Below are 19205 nucleotides of genomic sequence, written 5' to 3'. Positions count from 1 at the left end.
CGCCAAATAAGTCTATACATGAGCCAAAGCTGAATGCTAGAAATACTTTACTGGAAGGCAACACAGGCATTCAAACATACAATTGCTTTTATCCCCTGCTCCCATGCAAGGGAGACACCCACACAAATATACATTAACCAATAACACAAAGGTTACAACCCAAATAACATCCTCCCCTCTGCCTGTGATATAATTATGGTACACAATGGTTAACATAATTATCCCAGGCTGGACAATACACAATGTCCTCTGTCCTGGAGACAACCGAGGTGTAATTCCATTATCTCTCAGGACAAAGAGAAATCGCCAATACACACAGGGAGACAATAGGACAGACATCACTTACTCAAATATACAATGTCCCACCCTTTACAATTCACATAGACATTTAACACATCCCAAAATGGCACGAATTAGACCAGGAATTCAAAAGTTAGTACAAGTCTCTTTGGCCTGGCTGTACTCATGACTTTTCTGTCCAAAACCGGTTCTACACAGTCTTTTGTCCTGGAGACAATTGAGAAGTGATCCACTTATCTCCCAAACACAGAGGCAAGACTCCATTAGCCACATGGTAGCAAAAGACAGCAAAATACATGAACCCACATAACTATGCAGCTATTGCACAAAACCGGTGCATTCAACATGGGACCGTAATCACATGGTAAGAGGCTGGCAAGTAGTCCTCTCCAAGCACTCGTGGCAAACTCAAAAGAGGGGAGTTTGTCAAAATAGCCTTGCGCACCTAATGGCAATTTTGTACATGAAGCAGTAGAGAGTACTGTGTGTTGGACGTGGCTTTGAATAGCCACACGAGTTGCAGTAGGAAACTGGCCTGGTGTGAGAGTGGAGTAGCATCAGGCAAGTGATCCACAGATACTGTGCGGAGGTAAATCGGTCATCTTGCCTAGCACCAGTTGCAGTCTTGGGACTGCTGTGTCTAGGAGAGTCCTTTACTAGAGAGAGGTGTCTTTGGAAACACTGTACGCACCAATTCGTGTACAGAGACGGTAGGAAAATACTTTGCCTGTGACCAGAGACTTGCCCCGTCAAGTGCCATCAATATGACTGTTTCTTCCTCGAGCGGCATCCTCAAATTGGATCAAGGACCACACACAGAACTGTCCTTCTTACTTACCAACTGCAACTAACTTCCAAAAAGAACTGGAGGAGCTATTGAGTGTGTAATGCTTTAATTTACCGAAAAAAGTGACTGTAAATGGATGGGAAGTTCTTCTCAAGAGAAAACATGAAAAGGTGGTTGTAAGTGTGCTTGGTTGTTTTCATAACTCCTAAAGAAGTGAATGAAGGGAGCCGTGCACATGTACGGCCACTTGTCTATTAATTCACTGCTTGAATGCTGCTGCTGGTGGTTACCTCACCAGGCGGGATGCGGTACCCTGTTCTCAACATAGGTGTATGTCTTAGAGATGGAACCCAACTCTTGTGCAGGGGCATGGCTATGGGGAGCTGACAGGGCAGATCACTGGTGCCAAGAGATGCAGGCAGCAGACATAAAACTTATGGCCAAAAACCCACTGACTACTCACGGGAAATGACAGAGGGATTCACTTTTGGAAAAGTGTAATTTCGAAACTATGGATAATTCTTCCTGGTTTAACTTTAGACCTCTGGGTCCACTATGCATCTGCTGGCCAATCTGTGACTATAGCTTCTCAGCCCTAGCATCATGTCTACTCTGGGAGTTGAATCATCACCGCAGCCCGAGCACTACAAGTTGGAGACTCGATAGCCAAAAAATCATAACTTTTTAATGCAACAAAATTTGCTTTGATCCGAATTTATTTGCGGGAAATTTTGTTAAAAACCGGCTATTTTCGGGCTGCAGAGAGCCTTTATAGGGGTGTAGAACACGGTGCCTTGCAGTAACATGCATAGGGAGTGTTCTGGGGTACTGAAATAATACTGCCAGTCAGTATGACATGCAGATGACAGACGTCGCTCTTAGAATCACTGCACACTTCCCTTATTTGGGCAGTCACGGGGCCAAAACTGACAAAAAAAATGAAGTATCAACTCAGCCTTACAGGTAGCTGTTATCGTCAAGAAGAAGCGCACTGCTTTTACACCCTCGTCAGCTGATTCCACATAGATGTCTACAGAATCTCTTCTATTAAACCCTTATACAAGTAGAGCCCCCCGACAGAGTGGAGAGGGTGTTGGCAGTAGGTTTGTGTTGACATGATGGATTAATTTGCACTTCCTCTGATCCGTCAGAACAATAACCCACAAAAAACGGATCCTGTCTGTGGAGCATCCGCCTTCACTCGGTCAGCATTTGCTCAGTAATCCATCAGTATTGCTGATGCCAAAAAAAACAGTAGTGGATCTAAAACAGAGATGACACATGAATGGAATATTTGCCTGTCTTCTGTGTTTTGTACCCACTCCTGCTTTTGGCTACCAAATCACAAGCCAATTCTGATGGGAACATACAGGCCTTACAGCTGCTACACAGACAGGATCCGTTGTGGGTCTCATTTTTCCTTTCTTCTGACAGATCACAAGAAGGATCAAATAAATTATGATGTCAGCCAGTCCGAAAGGCAAAATAGTGGCCGAGTCATGAAGTGGAGAGGGTGGGAACAGCAAGAGAAGTCGACAGAGTGGACCTATGAAATAGTGGTGAGGTGGAAGCATTAGGAGGAGGCCACAGATTGGCCCAATGACACAGTCTGGAGTTGGCAGCAGTATGAGGAGGCCACAGAGTGGCACAATGACTGAGTCTGGAGGTGGCGGCAGAAGCAGCATCAAGAGGCGGCCACAGCGTGGCACAACGACAGAGTATGGAGTTGGCAGCAGCATGAGGAGAACACAGAGTGGCACAATGACCGAGTCTGGAGGTGGCGGCAGCAGCAGCATCAGTAGGAGGCCACAGAGTGGCACAACGACAGAGTATGGAGTTGGCAGCATCAGTAGGAGGCCACAGAGTGGCACAATGACAGAGTCTTGACTTGGCAGCAGTATGAGGAGGCCTACAAGTGGCACAATGGCAGAGTGTGGAGGTGGCGGCAGCAGCATCAGGAGGCCACAGAGTGGCACAACAACAGTATGGAGTTGGCAGCAGTATGAGGAGGTCTACGAGTGGCACAATGACAGAGTGTGAAGGTGGCGGCAGCAGCAGCAGGAGGAGGCCACAGAGTTGCAAGGTGACATAGTGTGGATAAGGCAGCAGCAGGATACCACAGAGTGGCAAGGTGACATACTGTGGATACGGCAGCATCAGGATACCACAGAGTGGCAAGGTGACATAGTGTGAATACGGCAGCATCAGGATACCACAGAGTGGCAAGGTTACATAGTGTGGATACGGCAGAAGCATCATCATCAAGATACCACAGAGTGGAAAGGTGACATAGTGTGGAGATGGCAGTAGCAGCAGCATCAGGATACCACAGAGTGACAAGGTGACATAGTGTGGATAAGGCAGCAGCAGCATCAGGATACTTAACAGTGGCAAGGTGACATAGTGTGTATACGACAGCATCAGCATCAGGATACCACAGAGTAGCATCAGGATACCACAGAGTGGTAAGGTGACATAGTGTGGATATGGCAGCAGCAGCTGCATCAGGAGACCACAAAGTGACTTGGTGACTTAGTGGGGCTGTGGGGGGCATTACCAGTACCCGTTGACGAAGGTGGGTGAAAGAAGGAGCACTTGGCATCAGATGTGTGGCATCAGGCGGGTGGCAGAATCAGAGTAATAGCTGAGTCAGGTAGAAAGAAGAAACCAGTATCTTTTGTCAAAGTGTTGGTGTGGCACCATGAATGATCTAGTCTGATGTATCTGGAATTGGTGGGTGGAAATCCTGGATGATCCACGCCTGATTCATCTTGGAAAAGGTCAGTCTTCCACATTTTGGGTGGACAAGCGAGTTCTGCTTGGGGTAACTATGGCCCCCGCCACACTAAACACCCGCTCTGATGCCACACTACTGGCCGGGCAGGACAACTTTTCAAGGGCAAACTCTGCTAGTTGTGGCCACAAATCCAGTTTGGCTGCCCAGTAGTCCAGTGGATCTTCAATATGCGTTGGCACGGTGCCACCGCCTGCTGGTTCAGCTCCTGCTCCAGGTCTACCTGCTGCTGTTGGTGAGTAGTTTCTTCACTATGCGGGTGAAGAAAGCTACTCATCAGCGACTGTAGACTCAGGCTGCTGCTGATGGAGCTGGTACTGCTCCTGCCACCCCACCGCTCCCCAGCAGCCATGGCAGTGGAACGTGAGCGCAGAGGGCCCCCCAGTCAGACCTGCAAGAGGATGGACGATAGCGCAGATAGGCAGCGGCCAACTGACTACATAGGATGTCTCTGTAGTAGTTTAGTTTGTCCTCCCTCTCAGTGGGTGTAAAAAGCACCCATTCTGGACCGATAGCGAGGGTCCAACAAGGTGGAGAGCCAGAAGTCATCCCTCTACCGAATGGTGACAATTCGCCTGTCACTACGCAAGCAAGTGAGAATGCATCGGGCCATTTGTGCTAGTGACTCGGAAGGACTCCCTGCCTCCATCTCTACTGCATACTGCCACGGTGTGTCTGGGTCCACTGTCTCGTCTTCCTTATCGCCCTTTAGCTCCTCTGGCTGCTTCTCCTTTCCTGTCACCTGAGTAGAAAAATCACCCATTTTGCTAAACATTGCCTGTGCTCCAATGTCCTCCTCCCCCTCCTCTTCCAGTTCAGCCCCCACAGGGCTCATGATGGCCTTTTCTCTGTTCGTACAGTCGGTCTAACATATGGAGGGTGGAATTCCAACGGGTGGAAACATCGCAAATAAGTTTATGTTGGGGGATGTCGTTCTGCCGCTGCAGCTCAAGGAGGGTGTTCTGTGCGGTGTACAAGTGGCTGAAGTGCATGCAACGTTTCCTGGCCATTTTTAGGATGTCTTGCAGATGGGTGGAAGACTTCAGGAACCGTTTGACAACCAGATTGAACACGTGTGCCATGCAGGGCGCATGGCTCGGCCTTCCTGGATGTAGCACCGACACAATGTTCTTACCGTTGTCAGTCAACATAGTTCCGTTTTTCAGGTGTCGCGGAGAAAGCCAGGATTCAATTTCTTGATGAATCACACGGAGCAGTTCCTCCCCTGTGTGACTCCGTTCGCCAAGGCAAACCGTAAAGGACATCTACTGTCCCTGACCATAGTTACAGCTCCACATGTCGGCGCTGCCGTGCACTTTGGCAGACACTGACAGGCTCAAGGACTGGCCCACCTTCTGTTCTACATGTTTGTGCAGGGCTGGCTCTGCCTTTTTGGCAAAGAAATTATGGCTTGGGACTCTCCACCTCGGCTCGACACAAGCCATCAGTTCTCTGAAAGGTGCAGAGTCCACCACTTGGAAAGGGAGGGACTGCAGCACCAGCAACTTCGACAGCAGCATGTTCAGCTTCTGCACCATTGGATGCATGCACGCATACTGCTGTCTCTTGGCAATCACTTCGGTGATCGATTGCTGATGAAATGCGTGACAAGGCGTAGGAGGAGCAGGAGCATCTGGACCAGCAGAAGATGCGAATGACAGACAGCTCCCTTCGGCTGAGGTGGTGGAGCCATGACTGGATGAAAATGGGTGTGTGCCAGTGGTTGATGCAGTGGTTGCTGCGGCAGGCTGGACCACCACATCGGAACCACGGTTCCACTGGATGGCGACGCTGCATATGTTGACCCAGGGCCATAGTGCCAACATTGGCCCCCTTGCCACGCTTCACTTTCTGCCCACAGATTCTACATATGGCCACTTTTACCTCCTCTGGTGGCTTCACAAAAAACTGCCACACCGCTGAGTAGGTAATTTTCCCCCCAACAGTCCGCACTGACTGACTGCTACCACCACTGCCTCTGTGAACCACTGCACCACTACTTCCCGGGCAGGTAGGCTGCTGCCAAACAGGTGATCTACCCTGTGCCCGTTTGGCTCCCAACTTCACACTGCTGCCACCCTGCTGACTCCCGGCCACCCTATTGACTTGCTGGCTCACAGGCATGCTGCCACCCTCTTCTCCTGATGATGAATCCCCTTCTGCACCCGGCTCCCAAGTGCGATCGGCTTCATCATCATCGAGTGCTGTCTGCACATCACTGATGTCCTCCTCAATGCTCTCTGGGTCAGGAGCCTGACCGCTCGAAACACCAGCTCCCATGCCACTCTCCTCATCACTACTTGCCCGCCTAGCGGAGGAAGCGGCGGATGTCTTCTCCAGATCTTGGCTGGGCAGTAGCTGCTGACCTCCCTCTATTAGCTCATCTTCGCTGTATAGTGGAGCGGAGCCTACAGCATGCAATAGTTCTGTGGGTGATGGAACAGCAAAGGACAGAGGCAGGTTTAGGACAGGTGAGGGCACCGGGTTGTGTCTGATGAACCCACCGACTGTTGGCTGGGGGTGTCTGATGTCACTTGTGATGACGTGGATGACCGAGTTAACCAATAAAGAACCGCGGTTTGCTGGTCAAAACACGCCCGCTAGATGATTGATACCAAGAGCTCAGGCCGCTCGCTGCGACTCCTGCTGCCACGCCCCCTTACTCTGTTGCGACCTGTGCCTGCGCCAGAAACATTTAGGCCTCTGCCACTCCTCTGGCACATACTTTTAGCTAAACTAAATAAATGAAAAGCAAAATAAAACAACCCTAAAATATACGAATATATTTTTCTTGTACTGAAATAGGGCACTATACGAGTTCACCCAGAAATAATTGTAGAAGAGAATAGATAATATATTTTTCTTGTTGTTTCTGAAATACGCCCCCTATAAGCGTTCACCGGGAAAAAATTAAGCAGTGAAGTGTGTATAGATTTTTCTTTCTGTTACTGAAATAGGCCAGCAAACGCTTTCAACAGGTAAAAATTAAAAGGAACCTGTCACCTCCCAAAACCATCCCAAGCTGCCAGCAGTGTTTCTGATGATGCCTTTCTTCCTGAAGGCAGATGCAGCAAAAGTACTGAAAACTTTGTTTTATCCCCTGCCCGTGTGCTTCTCCACACATGCTTGAAGTCACGGAGGCAGCGGCCTCCTTGCTTCAAGTCTCGGTAACCACGCCCCCTTCCCTGCCCCTTCGCTGTGACTGACAGCCGGCTGTTTGGCAAAGGCAGCCGAACTCTCTGCATAAGTGCTGTCAGTCACAGGGAAGGGGGCGTGGTTACCGTGACTTGAAGCAAGGAGGCCGCTGCCTCCTTGACTTCAAGCATGTGTGGAGAAGCGCGCCGGGCAGGGGATAAAACGTTTTCAGTACTTTTGCTGCACCTGCCTTCAGGAAGAAAGGCATCATCAGAAACACACTGCTGGCTACACGCAGGCTGGCGACTTATGATGGTTTTGGGAGGTGACAGGTTCCCTTTAAGCAGTGAGGTGCATATATATTTTTCTTTTGGTTAAAGAAAAATACCCCTATACGATTTCACGAGGAAAAATTAAGTAGGGAAGTGTGTATAGATTTTTCTTTCTGTTACGGAAATAGGCCAGCAAACGCTTCAAACAGGTAAAAATGAAGCAGTGCAGTGCGTATATATTATTCTTTTTTAAATGAAATACGCCCCTATATGCTTTCACCGGAAAAAACTTAAACAGTGAAGTGCGTATATATTTTTATTGTAGGAATGCAATACACCCCTATACTCTCTGCAACAGTGCAGTGCGTATATATTATTCTTTTTTTTATTAAATACACCCCTACACACTTTAAGTGAAAAAAACTTAAACAGTAAAGCGCGTATATATTTTTCTTGTAGGACTGAAATAGTCCCCTATGCACTTTCACCAGAAATCACTGCAACAGTGCAGTGTTTATATAAATTTCTTTTTTTTACTGAAATACGCCCCTATACGCTTTTACCAGAAATAACGTAAACAGTGAAGTGCATATATATTTTTCTTGTAGTCCTGAAATACACCCCCATGTGCTTTGACCAGAAATCACTGCAACAGTGCAGTGCGTATATATTTTTCTTTTTTTACTGAAATACGCCCCATACGCTTTCACCAGAAATAACGTAAACAGTGAAGTGCATATATATTTTTCTTGTAGGACTGAAATAAGCCCCTATGCGCTTTCACCAGAAATCACTGCAACAGTGCAGTGCGTATATATTTTTCTGTTTTTACTGAAATACGCCCCTATACGCTTTCACCAGAAATAACGTAAACAGTAAAGTGCGTATATATTTTTCTTGTAGGACTGAAATAAGCCCCTATGCGCTTTCAACAGAAATCACTGCAACAGTGCAGTGCGTATATATTTTTCTTTTTTTACTGAAATACGCCCCTATACACTTTCACAAGAAAAACCTGCAGCAGTGAAGTGCATATATATTTTTGTTTTTCCACAGATATAAGCCACTAAAGGCTTTTCAACATAGCACTTGCACCCCAACAACAAATAGCTGGAATGACAGAGCTGTCTAATGGCGATTTGGACCCCAAATAATCTTTCCCTGCACTTGCAAATCGCTTTCCTATCACTGTCCCTAGCGCCTTCTGATGTTTCTCCCTGTACTAAGATGCTGTGAAATGATTCCTCCCTATTCTTTCCCTTCACTTATAAATCATTTTGTCTGTCTTTTTTTTTCCACAATAAGGTTTTTCCAATCGCTGTCCCTAGTGTCTTCTCACGTCTGTCCCTGCACTCAGAACGCTGGAAAATAGCAGAATCTAAAATGGCTGCCGTATTTATAGGGCTGTGACATCACAGTGCTGGCTGGCTGCTGATTGGCTGCATGCATGCATGTCAATCTGGGTGATCCCACCTTCCTAGAATTCCTTGCCCCATGTCCTCAGTCCTCACACGTGTAGCTGCCATTTTAGGATAAATGCGATTCGTTACTACAAAGCGCGATGAAATTTGCATTCGTTGCGAATCAAATTTTTCCTGAAATTCGGAACAAATTCCAGTTCATCAGCTTCGATTCGCTCATCTCTAATTGTAGCTGTTGAATTTGATGTGTTTGACGCCATTAGTAGGTTGAATTTTTTATTGTAAATGAAGTTTGATCTGGTCCGATTTCATGTAATTAGAAAGCCAGAGAATTTAGAGTCATCATCGCTATAAGCATAAGGGCTTATTTACACGACCGTATGGCATCCATTGCCATGTTGTGGACGGAAAACAGCGGATCTGCAATACACAGGCACCAGCTATTTGAACTCCGTGCTGCGGACCCATTGACTTGAATGGCTCTACGAACTGCAAGATATGGCAAAAGATAGGATATGTGCTATTTTTTGTGGAGCGGAGGCACGAATTGGAAGCCCACAGAAAAACTCGGAAGCACTTCCATGGGCTTTCGGGTCCGTTCCTCCGCAAGACATTTTCTATCTTTTGCCGTATTTTCCGGATAGCGGACCCATTCAAGTCAATGGGTCCGCACCACAATATGGGATTCTCACGGCTGGTGCATTGCGGAATCGCGACCATATGGTCATGTGAATTTGTTTCTACCTAAAACCTGCAGCCAAAACCTCCTCATTCTGCTTCAGCGCTAGAATTGAGGCTCCAGAGGCTTGGTTAATATTGGACCCATTGTACACATGATACATGTACCGCACAATCTTACCATTATGTTGTAGGGTAATTTTTACATTTTTATTATAGACTGTAATTTGGTACATGAAAAAAATAAGCACTGTGCAATGGAGTGAAGAACTTTCCTGTTTTTGTGTTATAAATACTTTGCAGATTGTAAAATACATTTCTTTTCAATCATGGTAGTAGAGATGAGCAACCAGTCGAGATTTGTTTTGGGTCTCGTTGCTGGTGGTAAAATACTTTTTTTTTGTTCCATCAACGTAGCTAAATGAGGGCTTATTTTTCACAGAACCAGTTGTATTTTTCAATGGCGCCATTATGGGTTACATATAAGTTATTGATCAACTTTTCTTAATTCTTTCCTGGAAGGAAAAGCGAAAATCAACAATAGCGCCAACAATAGTATTTTTGTGCTATAAGTATTTAATTTGTTACTTCAATATCAAATATGTATACTTTTTTAAGTTTTACTACTTTTACATACCTCCTAATGTTTGAAAACATACAACTTTTTGATCACTGTTATAAAAATTTTTGGGATGAGGTAACCAAAAAATGGAGAATCACATATTTTGTATTTTTTTTTGACCATTACGGTGTACACTGTGCAGGAAAAGTATTTTTATATTTTAATAGTTGAGAGATTTTTAGATGCGGTGATACCTGTTACATCATTTTTTTTTATTTATTGCTAACAGGGTGCTTTGAACTTTAAATATTTTTGTTATTTTTATTTTAAACTTTTTTTTTAACTTTAAAAAAAATACATTTTACCCCCTTTAGGGAGCTAGAACCTGGGATCTTTTGATCCCTTCTCACATTCACCCTATTGGAGGTGAGTTTGTCCAGTGCGGAAATCACGCTGTCAGTATGATTTTGTAGCACTAAGGTCATGCAAAGACACACAGCATTATAAATCCTTATAATGCTGTGTGCGCCAGAAAATGACGCTGACACACTGAGCATGATTTCTGTGCTGGATGCGCTCATTGAAGGGTTAAATCATGGGGTCCAACGTGATCGCTGTTCTTCGTCATTGCGGCTGGGTGCCGGCTGTGACATATGGGTATGTCATGTTGGCTGAAGGAGTTAATGCCCTCACACCGTAGTTATGTCCCCTTAGTGCGCCCACACAGTAATCATGCCCCCTTAGTGCAGTAGTTATGCCCCCTTCATAGTAGTCATGCCCCTTTAGGGCCCCCACATGGTACACACCGTATTCCAAAAAAGTTGAGACACTATACAAATCGTGAATAAAAACTGAATGCATTGATGTGGAGGTGCCAACTTCTAATATTTTATTCAGAATAGAACATAAATCACGGAACAAAAGTTTAAACTGAGAAAATGTACCATTTTAAGGGAAAAATATGTTGAATCAGAATTTCATGGTGTCAACAAATCCCTAAAAAGTTGGGACAAGGCCATTTTCACCACTGTGTGGCATCTCCCCTTCTTCTTACAACACTCAACAGACGTCTGGGGACCGAGAAGACCAGTTTCTCAAGTTTAGAAATAGGAATGCTTTCCCATTCTTGTCTAATACAGGCCTCTAACTGTTCAATCGTCTTGGGCCTTCTTTGTTGCACCTTCCTCTTTATGATGCGCCAAATGTTCTCTATAGGTGAAAGATCTGGACTGCAGACTGGCCATTTCAGTACCCGGATCCTTCTCCTACGCAGCCATGATGTTGTGATTGATGCAGAATGTGGTCTGGCATTATCTTGTTGAAAAATGCAGGGTCTTCCCTGAAAGAGATGACTTCTGGATGGGAGCATATGTTGTTCTAGAACCTGAATATATTTTTCTGCATTGATGGTGCCTTTCCAGACATGCAAGCTGCCCATGCCACACTCACTCATGCAACCCCATACCATCAGAGATGCAGGCTTCTGAACTAAGCGTTGATAACAACTTGGGTTGTCCTGGTCCTCTTTGGTCCGGATGACATGGCGTCCCAGATTTCCAAAAAGAACTTCGAATCGTGACTGGTCTGACCACAGAACAGTCTTCCATTTTGCCACACTCCATTTTAAATGATCCCTGGCCCAGTGAAAAGCCTGAGCTTGTGGATCTTGCTTAGAAATTGCTTCTTCTTTGCACTGTAGAGTTTCAGCTGGCAACGGCGGATGGCACGGTGGATTGTGTTCACTGACAATGGTTTCTGGAAGTATTCCTGAGCCCATTCTGTGATTTCCTTTACAGTAGCATTCCTGTTTGTGGTGCAGTGTCGTTTAAGGGCCCGGAGATCACGGGCATCCAGTATGGTTTTACGGCCTTTACCCTTACGCACAGAGATTGTTCCAGATTCTCTGAATCTTCGGATGATGTTATGCACAGTTGATGATGATAGATGCAAAGTCTTTGCAATTTTTCGCTGGGTAACACCTTTCTGATATTGCTCCACTATCTTTCTGCGCAACATTGTGGGAATTGGTGATCCTCTACCCAGGGCCGTTTCTAGGGGCGGGCGGGCCGGGCGGCCGCCCGGGGCGCTGTCAGAAGGGGGGCGCCGGCAGGGGCGCCCTCTTGTCGTTTCCAATTCTCTGCCTGTTATTACTTATGTGCCGTGCGCCCTGGCTCCCCCCCTCTGAGATCTCGCCTGCCCTCCCTGCGACCTACGCCCGAGTGCCGAGTCCTCTCACTGTCTCTCATCTACAGTGTCCACAGCTCCGGTACCTGCGGGCGGCACTTACTGACGTCACGCACCTGCTCCTCCCACTAGGCGGCGCAGGCGCGTGACGTACTGTGAGTGAGCGCCGCACTGCCTGCCTGTTACCGCCCGCCCTGAGCCCCTGAGCAGTGCTGATGTGAGGCGAGCCTGAATTTTTTTACAATGGGGAAACTGTGGATGGTCTGTGGGGGTGGGGGCAATAATTACAATGGGGGGCGGGGGCCACTGTGGCACATAAAAGTGGGGGCCACTGTCACTGTGGGGGACATTACGTTTAATAAGGATCACTATGGACATTATTTAGAATGGAGGCTGCTGTGGGTGTCATTACTTATTATAACTGTATAATGTCTGATAGGCCTAGTCCTGAGCTGAGTTATATTACCCTGCCCTGTATAATAATGTACCCATCCCTGATACCCCTTAGTTATATTACCCCGCTGGGGTAATGTAACTAAGGGGTATCAGGGTACATTATTATACAGGGCAGGTAATATTCAGGACTAGGCCTATCAGACATTATACAGTTATAATGACACCCACAGCAGCCTCCATTCTAAATAATGTCCACAGTGATCCTTATTAAAAATAATGTCCCCCCACAGGCAGGCTTGAGAGGGCCGCGTGACGTACAGTAGTGAGGTGAGCACCGCCGCCCGCACTGCCTGCCTGTTACCGCCCGTCCGGAGCAGTGCTAAGAGTGAGAGCCTTAGGCTGCTTTCACACGTCCGTGGTGTGTTGCGGACCCGCAAATTGCGGGTCCGCAACACACCAGCCCGGCACCCCCATTGAAATGCCTATTCTTGTCCGCAAGCTGCGGACAAGAATAGGACATGCTCTATCTTTTTGCGGAGCTGCGGACCCAAAGATCGGGGCCGCGCACCGCAAATGCGGATGCGGACAGCACACTGTGTGCTGTCTGCATCCATTCCGTCCCCATAGAGAATGAATGAGTCCGCACCCGTTCCGCAAAATTGCGGAATGGATGCGGACCCATTTTGCGGACGTGTGAATGGAGCCTGAGTCTGTGGGACAGTGGGTCACTGGGTGCGTCACTGTGACCGTCCGTGCAATGTGGTTCCACATTTTTTACAATGGGGAGACACTTATTTCATCGAGCAGTTTCGAGGGGGGGGAGGGGTTTGACAGGGGGGGGGGGGGGGGGAGTTTTTTTGACACTCGCCCTGAGAGAAATTTTACCTAGAAACTGCACTGCCTCTACCCATCTTGGCTTCTGAGAGACACTGCCACTCTGAGAAGCTCTTTTTATACCCAATCATGTTGCCAATTGACCTAATTAGTGTTAATTGGTCTTCCAGCTCTTCGTTATGCTCAAATTTACTTTTTCCAGCCTCTTATTGCTACTTGTCCCAACTTTTTTGGGATTTGTTGACACAGTGAAAATTGGAATCAATGTATTTTTCCTTTAAAATGATACATTTACTCGGATTAAACGTTTGATCTGTCATCTACGTTCTATTACAAATAAAATATTGACATTTGCCATCTCCACATCATTGCATTCAGTTTTTATTCACAATTTGTTTAGTGCCCCAACTTTTTTGGAATCCGGTTTGTAGAATGATCTCTAAGTGCTCCCTTCACAATACAATTATCCCCACACAGTAGTTATGCCCCCTTAGTGCCCCCATAGAGTAGTTATGCAGCCAGGTAAACTAAGCCTGGCAGGGAAAACCAGTGTTGCTGGATCTATTCGGCAAGTTATGTTTCTTTTAATATTTTATTGCATTAGCTGCCATCACTCCATTTTAACTTAAACCCAAACAAGACTTTAGGTTTTATCTCATAAAGATGATCCCTGTCCTTTTATTCTACTAGGGCATATGGATGTCATAGGGGGTTTACATGGTTGTTTTTTTATACTACATGTATGACCAGTTTTAGCTTCCCTGTCACCGCCAGATCTCTGAGAAGTTCTGATAGATGTTCTTCAGTACGTCCTGCATGATGATCTTTTGTTTTGCTTTCGCTTTGACATCTCTTCTCCCTCTCCCAGCTGTCATATATTAGCAGTGATTGCCTCCCTATATATCTCCTCCCATACTGATTCACTTTGCGGTTTATACTACTTCCTGGATTGGTTTCACTGCCTGAAGTTGCTACTGCTGGTTCCTCAAGATAAGTCTATTTCTGTATTTGTATTTTCCTGTTGGCTTGATTCTAGGTGACCCTGACTCCCTCCGTATTGAGTGCAGGGAGCCGGTGGTCGTGTCCCCTCACTATTATAGGGTTTGCAGGTGTCACGCAGTCTAAGGTACGTGGACAGGCAACTTTCTATCATTGAGCTCTTTGCATGGGCTGAGCAGTGAGGGAGAGCTCTAGGGCATTATTAGGGCTCACCCTTTTGTTCCTTAGTTTGGGATCAAGTCAGGCGGATCTTTATTTGTTACTTATTGTTTCCTGCTACACTATCCGTGACATTCCCCCAGGAATAACAGCTGATCACCAGGGGTCAGACTCATGCCTGAGATGTCTTCACAGAACCCCCTATTTAATTATTATTATTATTGTGCTTTACTATTATCTTTCTGCTGCAATCTCAGAGGTAATTTTCTACATGGAAGCCTACAGCACCTGTCCTTCGTGTCCCAGTGGGATTTCTAAAATCTCGCTTTGGATCTCTAAAATTAGTCAGGTTTCCTCTTCAAACGAATAACTATTGCATTATACCTGTAGAATTCTTAGTTAATATGGGATACAAAGGATTACATTGATGAAACTACTACAGTTCTGTGCCAGAAATGCTGTTTTATTGTCAAGCAATCGTATACAGTGCAAGAACAATTTTATAGCTTTGATATGCTATTTTATAGCTTTGGTATGCTTTTTGTTCCATGCACTGCCGGACCCCATTGACCCCAACCGACCGCATAAGTGCATGCATGGCTTTATATCCGGCCAAAGAAGCTACTTAAGCCAGAACGCAGATGTGAATCAGCCCCAAATTAGGACTGTATGTTATTTTGTATGCTTATGATTGTAGCAGTTGCATTTAATGTGTTTGATGCCATTAGTAAATGTAATTTTTATTGTAAAGGAAGTTTGATCTGGTCTGGTTTCATTAAATCAGAAAACCTGAGAATGTAGAGTCATCATCGCTATCAGCATAAAGACCATTGTTTGTTCCTACAACCTGCAGCCAAACCTCCTCTTTCTGTTTCAGCGCTAGAATTGAGGCACCAGAGGCTTGGTTAGTTTGGGACCCATACACATGATACATGTACTGCACAATCTTACCATTTTGTTGTAGGGTAATATGTACATTTTTACTATAGACAGTAATTTGATATGTGAGAAAATAAAGACCATCTACTGGAGCGATGAACTTTCCACTTCCTGTGTTATAAATACTTTGCTCATTGTAAAACACTTTTCCAAATTTAATTGGGCCATCGGTAGATGGATAAGAGGATGTCAGTCCCACATGAAACGCATATGTTTTTCTTGTCCCTGGTGGTCCTGGGAAGCCTGGTTGACCTAAACTACCAGGAACTCCTTTAGCGCCGGGAAATCCTGGAGGACCTACTTTACCAGGAGGACCTTGTAGACCTTTTTCACCAGGTGTTCCTAGAAAAAAAAAAAAACAATGGCAAACACAGTGGGAAAAAATAGTAAGTTATTCTGGAATTTCAAGGAAACTATGTTACAGGTTGTTCCGTTTTGATAGATATTGCCATAAGTTCTGCTTCTCAAATTTCCATAGCTTTATTAGAAAAGCTACTATTCAAATGTTCTGTGGCTTCTCAGAGAAACATACCTGGGTCACCTTTTGTTCCTGGTTCCCCATCTTTACCATCTCTTCCAGGAGATCCATGCTGACCATTCAGGCCTGGTGTTCCTGGGATACCTGGGACTCCTGTATTACATTCATTATGTTTGGTGGCCACTTCACAATTCCCTAAGAAACAGTGTATGACCAGAAGGATGGCAACCCGGAAAGTAACCCGTCTCATCTGAAAAAAGAGAATATTAAAAATGTTAGCACTGAGTAGGACCAAAGGGTTTGTTGCCCGCTATACAGAAAATGTACAGTGTAGAACTTAAAGAGGACCTGCAACCTCTCCTGACAGGTCTGTTTTAGGAACAACTTGTTTCCCCGATGTAATAACAATTCTGGAGCATCTATTCTTTTGACTTTGTTTTGTGCCATTCCTTTATTACTCCTGCTAGAAGTTATGACAGAATTACTAGCAGTCTGCAATGAAGGTCCAGCTAGGTGTTACCAGTTGGGGTTTGGGGTGTCCCTGCACAGTCTGACACTGGCTGCACTGATTGAATAGTCTCAGACTGTGCAGGGACCCCACCCTCTTCCACAACTGGTTACAACCATCTGGATCATCACTGAAAACGGCCAGCAATTAATTCATAACTTCTAGCAGCAGTTTTCTTCAGGACGAGAATCGGCATATTTGCAGGGTTGGAACAGGATCTCCACAGGTCCCTATAGGGCCGGACAGCAACGTTTAATGTTGATAAGTGCAAGATAATGCACCTGGGGCGTAAAAACCCAAGAGTAGAATATAAAATCAGTGATACAGTCCTAACCTCAGTATCTCAGGAAAGGGATTTAGGGGTCATTATTTCAGAAGACTTAAAGGTAGACAGACAATGTCACAGAGCAGCAGGAAATGCTAGCAGAATGCTTGGGTGTATAGGGAGAGGCATTACCAGTAGAAAGAGGGAGGTGCTCATGCCGCTCTACAGAGCACTAGTGAGACCTCATTTGGAATATTGTGTTCAGTACTGGAGACCATATCTCCAGAAGGATATTGATACTTTGGAGAGAGTTCAGAGAAGAGCTACTAAACTAGTACATGGATTGCAGGATAAAACTTACCAGGAAAGATTAAAGGACCTTAACATGTATAGCTTGGAATAAAGACGAGACAGAGGGGATATGATAGAAACTTTTAAATACATAAAGGGAATCAACAAGGTAAAAGAGGAGAGAATATTTAAAAGAAGAAAAACTGCTACAAGAGGACATAGTTTTAAATTAGGGGGGGGGGAGGTTTAAAAGTAATATCAGGAAGTATTACTTTACTGAGAGAGTAGTGGATGCATGGAATAGACTTCCTGCAGAAGTGGTAGCTGCAAATACAGTGAAGGAGTTTAAGCATGCATGGGATAGGCATAAGGCCACCCTTCATATAAGATAGGGCCAGGGGCTATCCATAGTATTCAGTATATTGGGCAGACTAGATGGGCCAAATGGTTCTTATCTGCCGACACAGTCTATGTTTCTATGTTTAAGTTCCCTGCAGGAACAGCCTGCCGGATCCTAAGCGCTAGTGTGAAACTAGCCTTATTCTTCTGTCAAGAACTGATCCAGAAACTATGAGGGGAACTTGCACCAATATTTTGGCCTAAACAAGTCACAAATTATGGAACACACAATATTTGCACTAAAATTTGTGACTTTTCACCCCTCATACCACTTTTGACAAGTGATGAAAAAGTATTCAGGGGTAACTTGGAGGGAGCTGGGCCAGTAGATTTTTGACAGATTTATAATTTTTTACCTCTTCCCACACAGTGCCGTGAATGCACAGCACTGCAATTAGGTCGTCTGAGTACTGCAAAATAAATGTACAGCACTAGGATAGCATCGGCTCAGGAACTCTGCCCGCGTCATAACTTGCCAGGGCCATCTGCATTATACAGCTGGCACTCCACTTTGACTACTGGGAACGGAAATAACCCCTTATATGCCATGGTCGGGATTGAAAGTGGCATCTAATGGGTTAGAGAGAGGGAGGGGCTGCAAAAGATGCACGTCCATATGTCCGTTCCATGGCCTGGCAAAAAAGAATAGAATATGTCCTATTCTTGTCTGTTTTGCTTTTGTAATATAGCTCGGGACCTTTGAAAGAGCAAAATGCAGGGTGCCCACGGCCATTTTCCGTTTTTGCGGATCCGTAGTTTGTGGTCCACAAAACGGACACGGTCGTGTGAATGGGGCCTGACATAACACGCTCAAATACAAATTCTAGTGTACTATATGAGTGATCATAAGATTGTTAGTCGAAGTCCCCCCATGTTTATTTATGTAAAAGTATAAAGAAATGAAAAAGCTACACATAATTGGTACCATCACCTCCACAATGACACATACAATAAAATGATCACTTTTTATTCCATACATAAATAGTGTAAAAAAAAAAAAAATAATGAAATGCCAGAATTGCTGTTTTTTCTCATTCATTCCACCTACTAAAAATGCTATAAAAGTGAGCATAAACAGCACCAATAAAAACAATCTTTCGTCCCACAAAAAAAGCTGGAGACACATAAGAAAAAAATTCAAGAAAGTGAGTTTTGATTGTGCAAATGTGGTAAAACATATATCTATATATATAAAACACAGAAAGTGGTGCAAAGTGTAGCACAAATTTAAAACTCGTCTGCTCATAGCAGGCGTAGATTTCATTTTGGTTTTACATATAGCTCTATATGAAGATGTAATACCTTAAAAGTGAATGGCTTATCCTGAAGATAGGCTGTCAATATTAAAATCTTGGGCAACCCCTTTAAAGTGAGCGTTTGAAATATTAGGTTACTTACGGCTATCATTAAGTGTAGAAAATTCTGATGTTCTCAGTGCAAGAGCAGGAAAATAGTCTGATCTCATTTTATCTGGTTTGTTGGATCTAGTCTACTATTGACAGGTTTGTACCTTGAAACCCTGTAAATAAATATCCTAGAGTGTCCCACATAACTCTTTATGTGAAATAAATACAGTTGAACTTCCAGATAGAAATTAACAGGACGTGCAGTTTTCAGTTAGTGGGGCTGTTGAGATGTTCCAATTGCAAACTGCCCCGTCTTTCTCTTTCCATGACTTCATCTTTATTTCCTCTTAATTAGGGTTGAGCGAACCCGAACTGTAAAGTTCGGGTTTGTACCGAACTTTAGGATTTTTGGACCCCGGACCCGAACCCGAACATTTCTGTAAAAGTTCGGGTTCGGG

General features: G+C 45.0%; 1 protein-coding gene across 2 annotated transcripts in view; it reads right to left on the bottom strand.

The window, feature by feature from the left end:
* LOC120996342 (adiponectin-like) overlaps positions 1-18951 on the bottom strand; it is a 32323-nt gene extending 13372 nt beyond the window's left edge. Inside the window, exons 1-3 of one of the 2 annotated variants that reach the window (XM_040426200.1) lie at positions 18800-18950; positions 15993-16188; positions 14964-15802 (exon numbers count right to left, since the gene is read on the bottom strand). In XM_040426200.1, the coding sequence (XP_040282134.1) occupies positions 15297-15802; positions 15993-16188; positions 18800-18808 (711 nt within the window). In that variant the 5' untranslated portion in view covers positions 18809-18950 and the 3' untranslated portion in view covers positions 14964-15296. Of the gene's footprint in view, positions 1-14963; positions 15803-15992; positions 16189-18799 lie in introns of those variants that run through there. The other variant, XM_040426199.1, reaches the window with a different exon arrangement.
* Positions 18952-19205: the final 254 nt, after the last annotated feature.

Source organism: Bufo bufo, chromosome 3 (assembly GCF_905171765.1).
Source record: "Bufo bufo chromosome 3, aBufBuf1.1, whole genome shotgun sequence".
Lineage (NCBI taxonomy): Eukaryota > Metazoa > Chordata > Amphibia > Anura > Bufonidae > Bufo > Bufo bufo.
Note: the sequence above shows the minus strand (reverse complement) of the source record. Positions and strands in the feature narration are given on the sequence as shown.